The sequence below is a fragment of the Ovis aries genome, chromosome 1 (genome assembly GCF_016772045.2).
Source record: "Ovis aries strain OAR_USU_Benz2616 breed Rambouillet chromosome 1, ARS-UI_Ramb_v3.0, whole genome shotgun sequence".
Classification (NCBI taxonomy): Eukaryota; Metazoa; Chordata; class Mammalia; order Artiodactyla; family Bovidae; genus Ovis; species Ovis aries.
Window position 1 is genome coordinate 40,110,539 of NC_056054.1, and position 21,636 is coordinate 40,132,174.

A 21,636-nucleotide genomic window follows, 5' to 3' on the forward strand; every position below is an offset into this window, starting at 1 on the left:
TTATTGATTAGTATTTTGTTGATATAAGTAGAATCTAAAACCAACCAGTCTATCAGACATCAGCTCTATTGACATTATGCTGAGCTTGTTTATAGAACAATATTTAAAAATTAGGGAAAAGAGACATAAGAGGCAGAATGGCACTAGTCAGTCTAGAGGAGAAAAGGCTCCTCATAGACTGGGGCTGACAAGAGGACTTCCTGGGGGGAAAATCAGAAAATCAGCTTTGTAGCATGGGCACTATGAACACTGAAAAGCACCACAGCTGGGACCCAACAGGAAAAAACATGTATTGGTTAGAACTACGATCTGAGTAGAACTATAGGTTGGGACACAGTGGGGAAAGAAAGTTGGGCCGGCTATTGATGACAAGCGCTATACTGTGAACCCTTTTTATGACTGACAAATGTTTACTGAGCACATACTCTTGTTAATGTGTCACTTTGCTTGCAGTTTTATTGTTATGAAAATATTTTCTTTAATGCTCTTAGAGATGATCTTTGCAGTACAGAAAGGAAAACAGCCCATAAAAATAGTTCCCTCGCCTCCCTGGTTCAGGAGTGAACTATCATTTCACAGTGGTCAAAGAAATCTGCATGTGTGCTGCACTGGATTTTAACCCTCTCCAGAGCTGGGGCTGACGGCACAGGTCCTGACCGTAGAGACTCCATCCAGGGAAAGAGGGCTCTCTTCAGGCTTACCTTTCTTCTGGGAGAAGTTGTCAGTAGCTCTCTTGAGTCGCCCATCACCTTTAACAAGTTCTTGCTGTGTCACTTATATAAAGCAATACGTGTGCCTCATCCTTGGACAGGGAGGTAGATGAGGTCACGTCTTTCTTAGGTCCCTGATTTGCTGTGAGTTGCTTGGTGTCACTTTCCTCAACTGGGAGATCGGCAGGTGTGAAAAAGCTTTGTGATTAGTATAGCACAGTCCAGTTATGAGTTTTAGGCATACCTAAGAATTCCTCTGCTCTCTTCAGACTGAAAGATCCTCTGTCCTTGGTCTCTTTGAGGCATAGGGAGAAGTTCCTGGAAAGCCTTTGTACTGCCTTATTTCTAAAGGAATCTACATGACAGGATTGGAGGGCTTCTTACCCCTCAGGAGCCTCCTGTCAAAGTCAGATTTCAGGGAGGACTTTACCCTAGACTCATTAAATCTGAATCTTCCAGGGTAGAGCTCAGGAATCTGCATCCCAACATGTTGCCAGGTGATTCTGATATGGCTTAGACTTTAGATAATTAGGAGCCATTTATCTGAGGGATGGTCCTCAGTTATTAGACCTCTGGAGCCTTCTGCAGGAATCCAAACTAGGACTAAGCACGTATGAGGAAAGTTCATAGACGATCAGTTAATATGAGTGCCTGCTTTTGACAAGAACAATGCTTAGTGTTTTATATATATATATATACACACACACATACATACACACATATACATATATGTATACACACATAGTGGTGAATAAAACCGACAAGACATGTGATCTGCTCTCAAGGGGCTTTTGTCTGTTCATATGGCCTGGACCATAAAAAGCCACCCATTAAAAGCATTTAGAAGTATTGTCCAATTAAAAAGACATATACAAATGGATCCATAAATTTAAAATTATGCACTTGCCCTGAGAGAAGATGGAAACACTTGACATAGACTAGGAAAGCATTCACAATCCAGTTTTTCAGGGGAAGTGATAAATGAACAAAGACTTGAAGGATGATTAGATAATCAGCAGAACCTTCTAGACTTGCATTGTCCAACATGGTAGCCACTATTTGGTGACTGTTTACATTTAAATTAAAGTTAAGCAAAATTGAACATTTAGTTTCTCAGTTACAGCAGCCACATTTCAAATGCTCAGTAGTCACATGTGGCTACCATACTGAACAGTGCAAAAATGACACATTTTCATCATCTCAGAAAATTCTATAGGACTGCCCCAGTCTAGATCAGAGGTGGTGAAACAAGTGTGGTACACCACCTGTTTTTGGAAATTGAGTCTTCCTGGAATACTGCCATATTTATTCCTCTAAAAATTCTCTTTGACTGCTTTCACACCGCAATGGCAGAAGCTGGTCATTGTGACAGAGACCTTGTAGGCCACAAAGCCTAAATATTATCTGTCCTTAATTTAAAAGTATGTGAGGGAATAGATTTAATATGACCATCTAGTGCATGGAGAGCAAGTGAGTTCCTTGTCTAATGCTACTCTTGCTTCACAGATGTTAAATGCTAAGACAAGAGAGGACAGTGAGATTATGTTGCTCTGCCAGCATACACTCTGGCAGCTGCTGATGTATTAATCTCCTCTTTTCTCTCCATCTGTGGCTTTTGAGGGAGCAATCTTCTCGTCTAGACAAACTGGAGCAGGTCCAAGGAAGAGTGACCACACTTGTAAAGCAACTGTGTCCTTGGAGGCACAGTTGACAGTGTTGATATAATTCTATACTGGATGAGAGACTGGACTAAAGAGTCTCTTAAAGTCTCTTGAAAGGTCTCCTCTTTTGAGATGATATGTATCAAAACAAAATTGCTTTGGAACCCAGCACACCCTTTGAAAACTCAGCCCCGTTGCTTATACAGCCAGTGCAATTTAATAGTTCTTATTAAAAAGATCCATAAAATCCACATTCACGTGAATGATAAAGTGGATCTTGATTTTTAGAAGTGTTTCTTCAGCGTTGTAAGAGCTTCTCTCCCTGTGTTAATGAAATTTCACTAATGATATTTATAATCAGAGATACACATTTAACACTAGTTTTTAAAAACCTAATTTCAGATTGAGTTTATTTACAGGTAACTCTCAGAACCTTCACGAATCGTCTCAGTATCTGAAAACCAAAATAGCTTATTTAGAAGTTCTAGAGTTTTCTCTTTTGTTACTTCTGTATAAAATTCACTGGAAAATAGTCTTAGTGACTATATGAGTCAGTAGATTTCTTTCTTTTTTTTTTTTTTCCAGATAAGAAACCTGGGGCTCAGACAGATTGTACAATTTATGCAAGTTCACACATGTAAAAGTGACAGAGCAAGGATTCAAATCTAGACCTTTCCTACTCCCCAGCCATTCCTTCTCCTTCTCTACTGTCTGTTTTTATGCTTGGTCATTGGTTTTCAGACAGAATAATTTAAAGAATTTTTTCACGTGTCACATCAGAGCTTAAGTCTGAATGTTTGTCATTCTGGTCTGAATTTTGTCAAATCTATTTTCTGTATGATTTCATCTCCAGTACCTGGTCATTCACTGCAGGGAAAGTTGTCTTGAAGGATTTTTTTTTTAATCTTCTTAGAATTTATTTTGATTTCTAAAACCTTTAGATGCAGATGTTGGGTTTTGCCCATACTACTCTGAAGTGATTTTCAAAAAGATTTAAATTGTAATTTTACTATTCATGAGCTGACCTATTCTGTACACAGTATTTGAACTATTAACTTTTGTTTGCTTTCTGGATTGAATAATGGCCAGATAAATATTGCTGATTCTCTTCTGTTGTTTCAGATTTGATGGGAACTTTAACACCAATGTATCTAGAACAATTAGTTGTGATCGACTATCTACTACTGTTAATAGCCGGGCCTTCAATCCAGGACGAGACTTAAATTCAGGTTAGTAATCTCTTGACTTCATAAAGGTGAACTGTTTTCCACCACATTTTTGAATAAATGTATTGCTTTACATTTAGTTTGGAAGGAAAAAAAGATATGTCCTTAGAGTTAGGTATTTCTTTCTGGCAAGCTGACACTTGAAAGAGGGAAAGGAAGAAGAGAATAAGGCAGACAGGTATTGAGCGTTCACTGTATTCCATCTGTTTGTGAACTTTGCCATGTGATTTGCTAGATTCTTAATCTATTCTCTCATTCGTTAGCAGATTCACATTTAAAGGTTACCTTCAAGACCCGATTGACTCTGCATTTAGGAAGTGTTGAATTTCATTTGTATTCCCTGTTTATAATTTTTAATTTGAGGAGGCAGTTTGAAGAATGATGAGGTTACTTTCCTACTACTGAACAGTGCCCTGAGGCTGTACAGTCATCCCTCAGTATCTGCAGTTACTTGGCTCCAGGGACCCCCATTGTTACCAAAATCTGCAGACGCACAAGTCCCTTACATGTATGGTGAGGTATAAAGAATACAGTTGGCATTTTAGATCTGTGTGTTTCACATCCGTGGATATGGGCAACTGACTGTATGTTGAACTTTCTTATTGGTCTGGTCAGAACTCGGTCATATGCAACAGTAATTACTACTAGGGTTAGGACACATGTGCACATAGTTACATACAGCTTCAAATTGGCACCATGTCTCTGCTTTCTTGCCCTAGAGTTCCGATCTATGTTTCTCACTCTGTCTTGTTGTATACAGCTGTTGGGTGATGGGCCTCAGAACCTGAAGGCTTCACCTTTTAAAAGCTGGAAGTGTTAAACAGCTAGGAATAAAGAATTACCATGTGACCAAACAATCCCACTGCTGGGCATATATCCTGAAGAAATCATAATTGCAAAAGACATATGTACCCCAATGTTCATTTTGGCACTGTCTATAATACCTAGGCCATGGAAGCGACCTAGATGTCCATCAACAGATGAATGGCTGAAGAAGCTGTAGTACATATATCCATCAGAATATTACTCAGCCATAAAAAGGAATGCATTTGAGTCAGTTCTAATGAGGTGGATGAACCTACAGCCTTTTATACAGAGTGAAGTAATCAGAAAGGGAAAAACACATATCATATAGTAATGCATATATGTGGAATCTAGAAAGATGATACTGATGAACCTATTTCCAGGGCAGCAGTGGAGACCCAAACATTGAGAACAGACTTATAGAAACAGCAGGGAAAGGAGAGGTTGGGCTGAATGGAGAGAGTAGCATGGAAACATATATATTACCATATGTAAAACAGTCAGTGGGAATTTGCCGTGTGACTCAGGAAACTCAAATAGGGCTTTGTGACAACCTAGAGGAGTGGGATGGGTGGAAGGGAGGTTCAAGAGGGAGGGACATATGTATACCTATGACTGCTTCATGTTGATGTATGGCAGAAACCAACATAATATTGTAAAGCAATTATCCTTCAGTTAAAAATTAATTAATTAAAAAATAAAAGCTAGAAATGCCTTTAGAAATTACCTACCAATCTCAGTCCTAGGATTTTACCAAGGAATAATCTGAGGCTCAGAATGGTCCTAAGACTTTCCTCATCACTGGAGAAATAAAAGATTTAATCCTTATACATGAAGAAGTATATTTCCCAGATTCCAGGTCTCCAGGAAACATGTATAAGCCAAGAGAAAAGCCAGAGACCCAGAATATTTACTTTTAGAGCCCTACCCAGTATTGGTTCAGAGGAAGAATTCTAGTCTTTGGGCATTGTATACACAAACCAGGTAATCTATTAGGTCTGGAAAGAAAGAACTGTAAGCTTTATGTTGCTTAGGGATTAAAAAACTATAGCTAAATGATGCAACCTAAATCTGCCAGGCACTTCTTGTCTAGACCAATATATAATGAATTCAGTCATTTAAAAAAAATTGGTCGGAGGATCTGGAGACCTTCTGGAACAGGTGGGATTTACTACTAGAAAGAAAATTCAGTGAAAATACTTTTCTTAAAAAAATAATTGAAGTGAGTAGAGAAGGGCATGGAATGGGCAGAGAGACATTCTAATGGGAGATTCCAAGGCTGGCTCAGGGCAGAGAGCTGGAACTTGAGTCTTTCATTTCCCAGATTCAGTATTTGCTCTCTTTCCCTTTCCCAGTTGTGCCCAGTACAGAGTGTTTAAGACTAAGAGAAGAGTTGGGAAGGACTTCCAAGATATTTAACTTTATCAACAAGAATGACAGAGTTGATGCGGAGGTGAGGAAGAACAGGTTTCTGTGGGAGGAAAGGAATCAACATCTCAGTTTTAGAAAAGTTAGTTATCCAAGGGAAAATGTCTCACAGACAGTGGTGTATAGAAGTCTGGGGTCCAGAGAATGGGCCAGACTGGACATTTATCACTTAGATTCATTGTGTATAGTGAGTCAAAGTCACTCAGTCATATCTGACTCTTTACAACACCATGAATTTGTAGCCCACCAGGCTCCTCTGTCCATGGAATTTTCCAGGCAAGTACACTGGGGTATTTGCCATTCCCTTCTGGGGAATCTTCCTGACCCAGGGATTGACTCCAGTTCTCCTGCATTTCAGGCAGATTTGTTATCATCTGAGCCACCAGGGAAGTCCAAAGTGAAAGCCACTCAGTAGTGTCCAACTCTTTGCGACCCCACGGACTATACAGTCCATGGAATTCTCCAGGCCAGAATACTACAGTGGGTAATCTTTCCCTTCTCCAGGGGAATCTTCCCAACCCATGGATCAAACCCAGGTCTCCTGCATTGCAGGCAGATTCTTTACCATCTGAGCCACAAAGGAAGCCCAAGAATACTGAAGTGGGTCACCTATCCCTTCTCCAGTGGATCTTCCCAACCCACGAATTGAACCAGGGTCTCCTGCATTGCAGGCAGATTCTTTACCAGCTGAGCTATCAGGGAAGCCCAGACAAGTCTGGAGTCCAGAGAATGGGCCTAACTGGACATTTATCACTTAAATTCATTGTATATAGGTAATACTTAAATCATGAGACTCAGTAGGATCATACAGCAAGTGGCCATGGGGAAAAAATAATGACAAGAGGTCCAAAGACTGAGTCTTGGGACACTTTACAACTTAGAGTTCACTCTAAGAGGAAGCAGTAAAGGAATCTAAGATGGCAATCAGTCTGGTAGGAGAACCAAGAGAGCCTGAAGCCAAATGACAAAAGTGTTTCAAGACAGAGGGAGAGATCAACTGTGCTAAATAGGCCCTCAGTAAGATGAAGGCTCTTGAGAAAATGAAATTTAGCAACATAAACACCAATTAACTGGTGAATTTGACAAAGGTTGTTTGATGGAATCGTAGAGTAAAAGAAAGGCTGATCTTAAAAGCTCAGGCTTTTAAGAATGGAGCAGGAGACGCTAAGCACATGAACTCCAAAGGTTTGCTGAATGGAAAGCTAGAGGGCCACATGGAGTCTAGATAATATTTTTAAATTATGGCAAGGTCATGTGCCAAAGGGAATGATTCGGTAGATAAAAGTGAGAAGTGAAAAGAGACAGTTGCTACAGCCTTATCCTTGATTAGGCAGGAGATGTGGTGGGATTCCAAGTAGAAGATGGAAACACACAGAGCATTCATTCTTAATGGGAAAGGAGGAAGAATGAGTAAGTGTGTGGAATGCCCATAATGACCAATGTGATATCAGGAACTTGGGGGCATGACCTGCAATAGTGATTGTGTTTTCTCAGAGAATTAGGAAGCAAGACCCTCAGCTGAGAGTGAGGCTAGGAGACAGGGAGAGCAGGTTGGAGGAGCCACTGAAGACCTGTTAGTTACACTAAGATTTCCTTCTGTGATAGAGGTTTTTAGAGTAGAACTCAGCTGCACATGACTGGGGATCCTGACAAAATGCTGTTTTTCTACAGTCTTTATTTGCCAAGGGAAAAGTGCGGAGAAAGAGGATGGTCAGGGAAGAGGTAGGTTGTTAGAGATCAGATCTTATATTTGGCTGTTTCCAAGATCACGTCCCAAGCATTGATATAACATCCTAACTGACAAGAGTTGTTCTCAGCACAGTTGACGCAGCTAGATTTACAAGCCGTTTTTGGCAGTATTCAGGTATTTGAGAACGGACTTGCTTGTATTTGAAGTTTTGTGACATTCCACCGGGCAGAGGCAACAGCCAAAGTCCACATTCTTGAACAGTCATTTGTAATACGAGAGGAGTGGGAGATGGGGGAGGGTGACCTCACAGCTCCCCCTTCCCCTCTTCTCTGGCTTATGCCCCTTTTCAGAGCAGAATTAATGTGCTTTCTGGGCTATCACATGTCTGATATTTACATCTGTAAAATGTCCAGCCTTAGGCTCTTTCAGTCTGTATATAATCCATCAATGGGTTCCTAATTGATAACACAGTTTCAGATTGCCTCTCAGACTAGCTGGAAACAGACTCACATAAATTGTAAACCATTCTTAGCTTCATTTATCCAAAATTAGGTCATGTGTCCATCCATCCAACACACATGTGTATTCTTTGTCTTAAAACGACCCCACCACATCTCTACTTTCTAAATTGACTCCTTGTCCCTGATTCCATACAAATAGCTGACGTTCAATAGTGCATATGTTACATGATGGTATGGGTCATGTTTTGCTCAGGGTCTTTCCTGCTTTTATCCCTAGTTTCTCACTTTCTCTCTCTGTCTCTCTTTTAAATTCCTGCTGAGCTATTTTCTTGTGCATAGCCTGATCCCTAAAGAGAGTTTATTTGAAGAGTCCAAGGAAAGTTGTCTCTTGCTCTCTCGAGTTATGCAATTGAGATGAGAGTGCAAGTGAGAGTTACTCTTTCTCACTGAAAGAAAGGGTGTCTGGACTTTCTTTATTGTGTTTGATTTAAAGAGCATTTGAAGTTGCAAACTTCGATCTTGGTCACGTTGGCATCTTCATTGAGAAACAGGATTCATGGGGTGAAAGAGGCGCTTATAAGTCATCTTACAGCAGTAAACGCTGCAGGAGGTACAGATGGGCACTGGAGGCTGTGGACCAAGCTGCTAATTTCAATGGCTTCATCACTTCATTCTTTGAATGACAAGGATTGGCTATGTGCTGTAGGTTTTTTGTTTTTCTTTAAAATGACTTGAAAATCATCTGTTAAAATGCTAATTCCAAAGCAATGTGAAGCTATGTTCTACCTAAAAAAAAAAAAAAAAAAAAAGAATAAAATCAATCAAGCTAGGACTTTCGGATTTTGTATGCCTAATTAATCCAGCTTTGTGATTGAGATAGTATCATAACAGATGTGGTAATTATTTTAAAAACTATTCAATCACTTAGAAATCTAGACTCTTGAGGTTATGATTCCATTTACATTCATGTTTGGTGGTGAGTGTACATATGTATATACATAAAACTAAGTACACAAACAAAGGGAACCTTTCTTTACTTTGATTCCTCTTCAAGTTCTGTTCTTCTACTGTGAGCTACTTTGGAGTCTCGTCTTCTAGGTTTCTTACAACAATCCTATTACACTGATTTCAGAAGATTTTACTAGCCACATAGATTCTCATGTGTATATATACTCTTTCCATTATACCTGTGATTGTAATGGATACAGCCTGGGTTTTCTTGTTGTTTTTTACTTAGCAAATATATTCTGAATATTCTTATGTGTCTATGAAAACAAATATACTTCTCTAAAGTCTCTATTGTTGCAGCAGTGTATAACTGTGTAACAATGTTAAATCAACCAATCCACTCCAGTTCAGCATTGAGATTGTCCTAGTTTTTCACTATATCATTGTTCCCTTGTGTGTATGTGCATTAAGTCACTTCAGTCGCTTTCGACTCTTTGCGACCCTATGTACTATAGCCCACCAGGCTCCTCTGTCCATGGGATTCTCCAGGCAAGAATACTGGATTGGGTCGCCATGCCCTCTAGGGGATCTTCCCGACCCAAGGATTGAAGCCAGGTGTCCCACGTTGCAGGCAGATTCTTTACCACTGAGCCAGATTGCTCAGGGAAGTCCTCATTTTTCCTTTGGATCTCAAGAGACCCCCTCCACGGTTTCACATGACTGCTATCCAGCAGTTGGCATGAATGCTTCCTTTTTGGAAACTTTACCCTCCTTAGTTTCTATAAAATTGTTCTGTGCCACTTATCCCCAAACTCCTCTGCCCAGTCCTTATCATCCTTTTTCTTGGGCTCTGTTTTCCTAAGGTGGATGTCCCCGCATGTCCTCTCTTCACCACCTTCCTCCCCACACTGTTATCTCCCTGAATGGTCTCCATTTATACAGCACTCCTGCTCCCACCACATGCTGCTGCTGCTGCTGCTGCTAAGTTGCTTCAGTCGTGTCCAACTCTGTGCGACCCCATAGACGGCAGCCTACCAGGCTCCCCCATCCCTGGGATTCTCCAGGCAAGAGCACTGGAGTGGGTTGCCATTTCCTTCTCCAATGCAGGAAAGTGAAAAGTGAAAATGAAGTCGCTCAGTTGTGTCTGACTCTTAGCAACCCCATGGACTGCAGCCCACCAGGCTCCTCCATCCATGGGATTTTCCAGGCAAGAGTACTGGAGTGGGACACCATTGCCATCTTTACCCACCACATGCTACTCAATTCTAACCCTCTCTCTAGCTGTGGCCTGTTTCAGAGTTATTTTGTCGAGGAACCAACTTCAGGACACATATTTCTCTATGATAATCCAGTAGCTATCTCAAAAATTAAACCATCAAACACACAAGAACACTTTCATCTAAACTTACTCCCCAGTCTGGAATATATTGCTGATATCCTCTCCTGGTTACACTGGGAATTCTTCCTCATCTTTTTCTCCCTGAGACTTCAGGCTTTAACAGTTTTGACCAAATGAGAGCATAAGTGAATGAGTATTTACAAGACACCTGACTAGGGCATTTACCTGGGTGTCCCTCTTCCTGCTCATCACACCCACTTGTAATGTAGATCTCATTATCCTTTTCAATAAAAGGAAACTTGGCTTAAATTCCATAGTTCAAAGATGTGTCTTGAATCCCCTTTGTTTTCTCCACTTCAGTACCATAGATTTAAATCTTCATTGCCAGACATAGACTGGCGATTCAATTCTTACATGATAGTATACATGTTAGAATGCCATTCTCCCAAATCATCCCAGTCTATGTCTGACGCAGGATACAGCATGCTTGGGGCTGGTGCATGGGGATGACCCACAGAGATGTTATGGGGAGGGAGGTGGGAGGGGGGTTCATGTTTGGGAACGCCTGTAAGAATTAAAGATTTTTAAATTAGAAAAAGAAAAAACTAAAAAAAGAAAAAACTAAATAAAAAAAATAAAACAAAATAAAATTTAAAAATAAATAAATAAATCTTCATTGCCTTTCTAGAAGACAAATTAATGTAGAAATCTCCTCCAAAGTTTCCCTTCTCTTATTCTTCCTCATTTTCAATATATTCTGCATGTGGTAGATATTCTAAAGTACTCGCTCTATAATTCCATTTCTCAAAAATCTCTGATTGCTCCCCTCAACCTTTCAAACAGCGATGGAGGCCTTTCAATTTCATCTGCTGCTCTTCTTTCACTTCCTTGTGCCCTCTGAGCTGTATCCTCAAGGAATCCCTTTCATTTCTCCAAATCCCTAGTTTCTATCACTTCTCTGTACTTCACTCTTATTAGGTAAGCATTCCTTGTCTTTTGCAGCAGATTGGGTTTGCTAGGAGGCAGGCTCTGAGATGGAGGTTGGCAATCTGTAGGGAAAGGGAAGGAGACAGGATTGAGCAGTAGGAGAAGATGGGCTGGAGTACAGCCTTAGTGGAGTCCTCAGCCACCCCCAGGGAAACTTAGAGTTTGGGATGGCCCTTCAGAGTTGTGTCAGCCCAGTCACAACTCTTTATTACTTTACTCTAGGATCCATTCTTACTATAGAATTTTAATTTTTTATGTTGGACATCTGTTTGATGCTCTACTCCTTTTATTTTTTGTATGCCAAGTATTCAATCCAGTCCCTTGCCCATAGAAGGTACATAGGAAAGTGAAAGTGAAAGTCATTCAGTCGTGTCAGACTCTGTGACGCAATGGACTATATAGTCCAGGGAATTCTCCAGGCCAGAATGCTGGAGTGGGTAACGTTTCTCTTCTGCAGGAGATCTTCCCAACCCAGGGATCAAACTCGGGTCTCCCACATTACAGGCAAATTCTTTACCACCTAAGCCACAAGGAAAGCCCAGAAGGTACATAGTAAATGCTTACTGAGTGAATAGAACTAGGATTTTTTTTTGTACTTTTGTTGTCTCATCTTTATAATGGAATAACCAAGGCTTTTGAAAACAACCTTAGTGAAGAATAGAATGTAGATGTGATATGCTATAAATCAGAACTGGTTTTTCTTAGCTTAGGAAATCAGCACGTATAAATGTGTCAGGTATATGGAGACTATTGAAACAGACTACACAGATGAATAGTATTATTTTCATGAAACCAAGTGTGGTGATTTCAAACATACAATGTGCACAGGAAAATCAATCTGTTACTCTTTGGTACCTCATAAACCATTTTATACTTTTTGCCTTATTCTTACCATGGATACCAAGGGAAGATATTCATCAGTGTTATATAAATGAGAAACAGGCCTAGAGAAGTTAACTGATCTACGTAAAGTCAAACAAAAAATTGTTGGTATTAACGTGAGTAAATGTCTGTGTCCTGACTCCTAGTCTGATGGCCTCCTTAAGACAGATGGTTTAAAATGAAGAGAGGTCTCCTCAACCCTGTATTCTACCTACTGACACATCAAACTCTTGACCAAACCTACAATCTTCTCTTTTCCCACCCAAACCACCTCCGTGGGCCATGTTCCATATATCAGTTAGCAGCAGCTTCATTTCACTCGTTACCAAAGATTGAGACCAGAACCAATCCTGACTCTCTTTCTCCCTTATAATAAGCTTCTCTCATATGAAAACTTTACGGTAGTTACTGTGGCAAGAAAGAATTCCTCCCCTCACAGAGCTCACAACCTTGTCTTATGTATGTTGAAGGCACTTGGGATGAGGAGAAAAATCAACAGACAGATATAGTCTGATACATGCTGAATGCCCTTGAGCTGAGTACCAAACACATTGCTCATTTCGAAATCTATAAAAAGTGCATCCAGCACAGGTCACTGTGTAAGAGGGAATAAGTAACGGAAAAGGAAGGTAGCACTAAGTCGGATTTTAATGGACCTTGTATGTCAGTGTGAGGAGTTTGGTTTGGTTTTTGTTTCTTAGCTTAAACTCAAGCAGTTGAAGACTTTAAGCAGAGCAGGCAAGAGAGCTTTGTGGAGAACAGATGGAAGGGTGTTTAGCCTGAGAGAAGAGAACCTGGGGGGCAGCTAAGATCATCCAAAATTGGGAGGGACCATCGAGAGAGGAAATTGGCTAGATGAGGGATGAATGGGGGAACAAGAAATGAAGAATCCATGGGGACCACTCTTCCAAGTTGATTGGTATAGAAAAGGTAAAAGGTCATTGATAACTCAGGAGGGGATCAGATATAGGGAAGGTTCTGCTGATAATACCTTTTTAATAAAAACAGTGATAGACTTTATCTTCGTGGGCTCTGAAACTGCTGCAGACAGTGCATGTAACCATGAAATTAACAAACTCTTTCTTCTTGGAAGAAAATCTATGATAAACCAAGACAGCATATTAAATAGCAGAAACAGAAACATCACTTTGCCAACAAAGGTCCATCTAGTCAAAGCTATGGTTTTTCCAGTAGTCAGGTACAAATGTAAAAGTTGGACTATAAAGAGAACTGTGGTGCTGGAGAAGACTCTTGCAAGTCCCTTGGACAGAAAGGAGATCAAACCAGTCAATCCTAAAGGAAATCAACCCTGAATATTCATTGGAAGGACTGATGGTTGCTGAAGCTCCCAATACTTTTGCCACCTCATGCAAAAAGCTGGCTCACTGGAAAAGACCCTGATGTGGGAAAAGAGGAGAAGGGGGCAACAGAGAATGAGGTGTTTGACTGGCATCACTGACTCGATGGACTTGAGTTTGAGCAAACTCTGGGAGATAGTGAAGGCCGGAGAAGCCTGGCATGCTGCAGTCCATGGGGCCACAAAGAGCTGGACACAACTGAGCAACTGAACAACAACAGATTTATTTGGCTCCACCCAGTCTTAGTTGTGGCATGTGGGATCTAGTCCTCTGACCAGGGATCAAATCTGGGGCCCCTGCATTGGAAGCATGGAGTCTTAACCACTGAACCAGCAGGGAAATCCTGATAATACTTTTAGAGCAGCTTGAAAATATTTATATGTTGAAGACGGAGTCTAGGAAGCAACTGAAGTTAAGGAAACAGATAAGACAATGGCGTTTACCATCCTGGTTGAGTATCCCAAACCTGGCTGATCATCAGGGGCACCTTAAGTGCTTTGTCAGAAATACCTATTTGTTGTCCCCTCAACCCGGACCTAGTGAATCAGAATGTTGGCTTGGTAAAGCTTGGGAATCTGAGGCTTCAGGAGCTGATTGTAATGATCAGCCTGACTTCAGAACTCCATCTCCGTTAATTTTCTCTTATTCCTTCCATGAGTGTTTGGAGATGACCTTGGCCTTTGAGTCCACTGGGAATGGTCTACTGGAAACGAAGAAGGTAGACAGAGCAGTGTATCCTGGCTAATTTTGGATTGGCCCAGAAATTTGTTCTAGATTGTCTAAGCCCATGACCAGGCTGTCTCAACTGAATCAAGGACAGAATGGACTGGTTATTTTATATTATGTAATTAACTTTGAGTGGACATGATGAACTGTGAGCTTGGAGCAGAGTCAGAGACTTGTGGATGTCCTCTCCTTAGTATTAAACTGAAGTAAACACAGTGAGATAGCTGGGTCAGCTGCCATTAATCTAACTTTGGCAATGGGCTTTAGCTGACATGATCAGTGTGGTGGAGAATGAGAGGACTACATGGATCCTATTCCAGGCTCAAGGCTCAAGTCACTCCTCACTTTGAGTCAAAACATTCTTAGCTCTAAAATGGGAATAACAGTATCTCTTTAGTGAAACTCCATAAGTTTGGCTTTTGCTGGCTATTATATACTTGGAAAAATTAACCTTGATACGCCTTGGTTTCCTGAATAATAAGTAAAATCTACCTCATAGGGTTGTTGTAAGAATTAACTAAGATAACATAGCTAAAAGTGCCCGTGCATGCTCAATGTTGAATCGTGTCCAACTCTGCGACCCCATGGACTGTAGCCTGCCAGGCTCCTCTGTCCATGGAATCTTTCAGACAAGAATACTGGAGTGGGTTGCCATTTCCTACTGCAGGGAATTTTCCCAACCCAGGGGTCGTACCTGCATCTCTCTTCATTGGCAGGTGAATTCTTTACCACTAGAACCACCTGGGAAGCCTCAAAAGTGGCTGGTATGTGGTCACTTGATATGGTTACCCCCTCTGGAATAGCATAAACAGTGTCTGGGGGGTCTGTGAAATATGGCCCCTCCTAAATATATGGTGAAATGATACTCAGGATGTAAGCAAGGAGTAGGAATTGGAAAGGTGCAATAGAGTATAATGCCAGAAATTTTGTTTGCACTCCTTGGGATGTTAATTTATTTGATTCCCCTCCCAAACGATTGCTATTGCATGAAGTATTACTGAGAGGTACTATGTAATTTCTGGTCTGTTGGGAAAGTATGTGTGTTTTTGTGTGTCTGCAACTCTGTGTATTTAGGACAGCTCCTGTGTTTTACATTTGGCAAGCTGTGGGAGGTAGACAGCTCTGTGTGCTTTGCTGAGCAGTATTGGGCTACACATCAGAAAGTCCAGAGTTCCTCCAAGTGGGAGCAAAAGCTTTCTATTACAGAGCATTTTCCTTTTGTCCATACCTCTGCTGAATAATCCTGTTAAGAAAACAAAAATCACCGCCCAGCTACACACAGTTTGAAATCCATTTCTTTCTCATTGACATGGTGCGCTAAGCGTTAAAGAAAACACCCAGGTAAGGAGTCTGGGGGCGTGGTTGGTTTTGTTTTGACTGGCAAGGCCAGTGATGTCAGAACCTATCAGATGTAGATGATGAAATTGGAAGGAAAATATCTGGGGATTGTGGACTCTGGACCCATACGTTAGAATTATCCAGAGATAGTTCAGTACACTGTATGCAGGCAGATGTTGAGACCCAGTAGACGGGAAATAAAAGAGTACCTGCAAAGAGAAGAGGCAGTTTTTCAGGCATTTATCTGATGACAGTTTGTCAAAGGAAAAATAAGCCAATGAGTATGGCAACATTCTTTGTGTTCACTTATAATTGGCATAGGACATGTAAGAAAGAAATAGTCAGTTGCTGAAGCAGATGGAGCCTTTACCCTCTGTCCTCTTACCATTTTTCTCTGGGCTTCTAAAGGGTCTTTAGGAACACCTTTTTCAAATCTATTACTTTGCTGATGCAGATTGTGAAATGTTATGGGGACAGAAGTGAAGAGCCTTTGGCAAGGTCTTCATTGCCCAACAGATGCTGGTCTCTAGTGCTTCGCCAAACCTGGGCTTGTGCCAGGCACTGGGGATGGGAAGACTTGGCCCTTGCCCTTCTGGGACTGAGAACTCCTCTGTGTAAGACGTGTGGCACTAATAGTGACAAAAACAAATACATTAAACTTATCAAGCTTTGCTGTGAAGGGAAATACTGCGTGCTCTGAGGGAGAATAATAATGCAGGGTAGTCAATGAAGGTGTCTCTGAGAAGGTGGTTATTCCAGATGGGCATATGTGCAACAAAAGATAGCTCTCGATATCCAGTGGGTTGAAAGGGGAAAAGGTGAGGCTGGGGAGTAGGAAAGGACTGATGGGGTTTGGATTTAATAGTAGGCATAGTTAAGTGGAAACCCTTTGAACAGTTTTAAGGAAGTCAATGGTGGGATTTGATTTCCATTTTAGAAAGATGCCTTTGGATGTTGGATAAAAAGTTGAGACTTAAACCCATGGCATCTTATTCCCAGTTCTCCTGATTTATCAAGGTCTCCCTTTTAGTTTCTAAGAGCCAGCCTGAACTAAGTAGAAAGTGGAAAATAGCACTGAGCCTGTGTCCAAATGGCTTTCTCATGCCTGTGAGACATTTGACGGTGAAACAAAGACACTTCAAGCTCCCATCTCCAACCTGTTGAGCATCTACAAAATAATTAACAAGTCTCAGCTCTATAGTTTCTCTGTCAAATAAAAACTCCCTTTATTATCTAAAATATGCTATTTGCTGCTGGATGTCACGCACAGTCCTCAGCGCTGCAGTTCCTGTTGACCCTCCCCTCTAAGCTGGAGCTCATGTCTGTGCCGTTTTCCAGGTAAAGCAGCCTGTGGGGTTGATGGAGAAGCCCACAACGTTAGACTCCCAGCGGGTGTCTTCGAGTTTTAGCAGCTCAGCACTTTGTTTTTTGTCAGAAGTTTAAATGCTCGCTTTAGACTTATATCTTACTTCAATTTTGACATCATTCCTTTTCAGCAAGTGTCTCCTTAATTGTATTTACTTATACTGTATACTTATAAACTGATGCAGCTGATTATTCTGAGAGCTGTCAACCTGTTTATACATTCATTCTGCCTCTCAAGAAGTAGTCAGTATGCTTTTTATCTGTTGATTGCTAATTCATTTAGCAGTTATCTATTGACATGTAGAAGAACTGTAGTGTCCTGGAAAGAGCAAAGACTTTGGAGGCAGACATCTAGGTTAAATCATGACTTAGGGATTTGAGCAAGTTCGTTCTTCATGTTTAAAATAATATAATAGCGTAATAGTCATTATAAAACATCAAACTATATATAAAGCTAGTTTGTATGATGCTAAATAAATTTTCACTATTATTAAATGAGTTTTATTGAAGTATAATTGACATCTAATAAACTTCATCTGTTTAGCATACACAGTTGATATGTTTTGATATATTTAGTCCCATAAAGTCATCCTGTATCATTCCATAAAAGATACTTGCTTTTTGGAAGAAAAACTATGACAAACCTAGACAGCATATTAAAAAGAAAAGACATTACTTTCCCAACAAATGTCCATATAGTCAAAGCTATGGTTTTTCCAGTAGTCACGTATGGATGTGAGAGTTAGACCATAAAGAAGGCTGAGCGCTGAAGAATTGATGCTTTTAAATGGTGTTGGAGAAGACTCCTGAAAGTCTTCTCTCAGACTGCAAGGAGATCCAACCAGTCCATCCTAATGGAAATCAGTCCTGAATATTCATTGGAAGGACTGATGCTAAAATTGAAACTCGAATATTTTGGCCACCTGATGCAAAGAACTGACTGATTTGAAAAGATGCTGATGCTGGGAAAGATTGAAAGCAGGAGGAGAAGGGAATGACAGGGTGAGATGGTTGGATGATATCATTTACTCAATGGACATGAGTTTGAGCAAGCTCCGGGAGATGGTGAAGGACAGGGGAGTCTGGCATGCTGCAGTCCATGGGGTCACAGAGAGTTGGATACAGCTGAGCGACTGAACAACAAAAATGAAATCATTAGACAAGCAAGCCTCTTCTCTCTCCATTTACCTAATTTTGTACCAGTTGTGTTGACAGTGGTATTGGGAGAAGGGAGTGTTTATCATTTTTAAACATATTTAGAATTAACATTGGTCTGTGTTGATTTAGTCACAGTATTTATGCGTAATTGGATTTGGCATTAGAAGAAAGTAAGATTGTAATTTATTAAACAAAAGTATCAAAATGTTTAAGAAACATTAATAGTGCTTCCACACGGATCTTCCTAGCCTGTATGCTGCAGACATCACATAGAGTGAATGCCTTGATGGGCAAAGAACTGGGAATCTGTGCTTCAGGGGTACAGAGATGGCTCAGATATAGATCTCACCCTCAAAGATCTTTGAATCTAAGGATGGAGCATCGGAAAGTTAACTGTAAGGACAATAATTCTAAGTAGAAGGTGGTGTTCTTTAATTGCTAAATTGTGTCTGACATTTTTTGCAACCCATTGGACTGTAGCCTGCCAGGCTCCTTTTTCCATGGGATTTCCCCAGCAAGAATACTGGGGTGGTTTGCCATTTTCTTTCCTCCAGGCAATCTTCCCAACCCAGAGATCAAACCCAGGTCTCCTGCAGGAGGCTTGGCAGGAGGCTTCTTTATCACTGAGCCATCAGGGAAGCCCCTTCACTGGAAGGTGGGAAGAGGTAAAATGCAGAAAGATGTCAGAGAGTGCGATGACTTCTGTCTTGGATTCAAGTTGCAGTGAGGAAAAACCATTCATTGCCTTCTTCACATGTGTGTGTCTGGGCAGCTCAGACAGATACAGACCCTGCCCATTGATAACTTCAAGCCTTGCACTGTGCATCGTGGGCTGACAGGTTGGATGCCTGCCCAGCTTTCCTTCCTGGACGGCTTCCAGAATTTCTGAGGATCGAGTGAGTGTGCAGGACCCCAACTCGAGTTATCTAGAGATCAGAATGCCTGACTGACTCCTGTGAATGGGGAAGCCCCCTCTGGAGTCCCAGCGTGGATAATAGGGCTGTCACCCACCTCTAGGTCAGGAGGGGCCTGCATGGGGTGCACGCAATGATAGATTGATTGCTTCAGGGCCCCAGGTTCCTCATTACCATAATAACCATCATCTTGTGCTGCTAGTGCTAAGTAACAGATGAGATTTAATCAGATACCAAAGGAATTCTCAGCAGGCAGGTTTGAGGAATCTTGCCTGACACTTAGTCTCTAGTGCTGGAATGGAACCAGAATGATCTTCTGTGGTGAGACTAAATGTATCACTTACTGTGTGAATTCTGATTTATTTTTAAAACATTCTGGCTCTCATTGGCTCTCCTTTTAATAGTCTCACTGTAGCCTGTTTATTGTTACAGATGTTACTTTTACATGTGGTCCCCGAGCTCTCCTTTACTTCCAAAGACAGCATTTACCATTTCACTGCCAGCTGACAGGGCTATGTGGAGAAGAGAACTAATGTGAGGTCAAGGTTAAGGCTCAGACTCCCAGGAGATGAGACAGAGAAAAACCCTCATCCCTATTTATGCATAATCATATCAGCATTGGTCTCCAGAGAGATGGTGGCTGTCTGGGTCCAGTGATGACCTTAATAAGGTCTCTTGGCAGAGTGCAGAGAGGGGACAGGTGTCATGGTCAAATACTGGCTGACTCCCTTCTTGTCTATTCTGAGACCTTACGCAAGTCAGCAAACCTCTCTCAGCCCACCTCCTCATCTATAACTTGGGTTAATGGACTGTTTATTCCTAGGATATGTGTGAGGCTACAGTGCACTATGGCTCCTTGATGTGTGTTGGGCAGGGCAACTGCTAAGTATATTCAAAGGCTTCCACATAGTGCATTTTACATGAAGTAGTTGGAGGGCCACGGTCCAGATCCAGCTTGCCACTGATGTTTGCAAATACGCTTTTATAGAACACACCCGCCCATACAGTCTTTTACATCTATGCTTGCTTTCACATCATAAGGTTGTGTTGGATGGTTGAAACAGGGACCATATGGTATGCAAAGCCTCAGCTGCTGATCTCCTGGCCCTTTACATAAGATTGCTGACCCCTGAGCCAGACTACAGGATGGCTGTGTGGCATTCAGAGCTTTATCTATACATGTTTTGCCAAATAGACCTCATGCTTTCTTTTTTTGCTCCATTTGCCTCTATCTAATTCTTCTGATTTATTGCTTGTTACAGAAGGGCTGGTTTCTGCTCATCCTGTATATCTTGCAGCATGTAAAGCAGTACCCTGCACACAGTAGTATGTGATACATGAATGAGGTGGTGTGGAGCGGAGTGAAAGAGTGTAAGAGAAGAGAGAAAGAGTTCATGGAGGTGTGGGGAAGGATTGCACACAGTAAGGTGGCTGCCATTCCAGCTGCAGAACAGGGGCGGGGGATGCTCTGCACTTTATGAAGGGAGTCATTACCACGTGATGGGAAGAACATGGGAGCCAGGACACCCAGACTTGGATCCCAGGTCAGCCAGTTCCTGATGAGGCTTCAGACAAGTTGCTTAGGCTCCATAAGCCTGTTTCTTCAACTCCAAAGTAGGGAATGATAAAACCCTCTTCATCCTGGAGTTGTTTTATGGATCAAATGAGATATTGTGAGGGCGTCTCTATTGTAGTGTTGGCACATTGGAATCATTCCATAAGCTATTCCTGAATGATTATGGTTCTGGCTTTTTAGGTATCATCCATGCCATTTCCCTCATTGTGAAGCAAACAAGGTCAGCACACAGGTCTGGACTCTGGAGATTAGACTATTAGTATTACTGTCTTCCACAGTTAGAGAACATACCCCTAAGGCAGCAAATATGCACTCACCCAACAGGGACTAGCCCAGTGAGGGTGAGATTAATGCAAATGAGTCACTCATGCTGGAAAAATAATCCAGGACTTGAAGTGTCACTATACAATATTAAGAATAATTGCTTCACTTGACTGAAGCATTCATGACATTTTCCATTCATGGGGTGTTTTTTTAAGGGACAGAAAGCAAATGTTTAGTAGAAAATTTATAGCCTTAAATCTAGTGGGATTTATTCATACTACAAACCATTTATGCAAAACAGATGCCTGAGGCACAGTGCCTGCGTGCACCTGTGGATTTGGTGGTTATATTTCTTTTTCCCCACTCCTCCAGTTCTTGCAGACAACCTGAAATCCAACCCTGGAATTAAGTGGCAGTATTTCAGTTCGGAAGAAGGAATTTTCACTGTTTTCCCAGCACACAAGTTCCGGTGTAAGGGCAGCTATGAGCATCGCAGTAGGTACGTTGACTTGTTTGCCAAAGTTTTAATTACTGCTTAAGAGTAATCTGTATAAAATATAGACTCCCCATTCATCCACACAGCTCTGCCTCCAAACTGTGGTTTTAGAAACTTATCCTGAATTGATTTCACTATTTAACATAGGTGGGTGTGGAAATGCTCAGGAAGGCAAATGATGAAGCCCAGAGCATTTTCAGAAGTATCTAACAAGCCAAGTAAAACAAGGTATTTACTAAGGAATAAAAATATTGAAGCACTTAGACTGTTTTGCCCTTCAGACACCTTTGTTGAGAGACAAATGG

General features: G+C 41.3%; 1 protein-coding gene across 2 annotated transcripts in view; it reads left to right on the plus strand.

Annotated features, from left to right (window-relative positions):
• CACHD1 (cache domain containing 1) overlaps nt 1–21,636 on the plus strand; it is a 239,856-nt gene that overhangs the window by 149,885 nt on the left and 68,335 nt on the right. For both annotated transcript variants that reach the window (XM_012167056.4, XM_042249227.2), the window contains exons 4-5: nt 3,494–3,600; nt 21,208–21,334. In XM_012167056.4, coding sequence (XP_012022446.3) covers nt 3,494–3,600; nt 21,208–21,334 — 234 coding nt within the window. The remainder of the gene's footprint in view (nt 1–3,493; nt 3,601–21,207; nt 21,335–21,636) is intronic.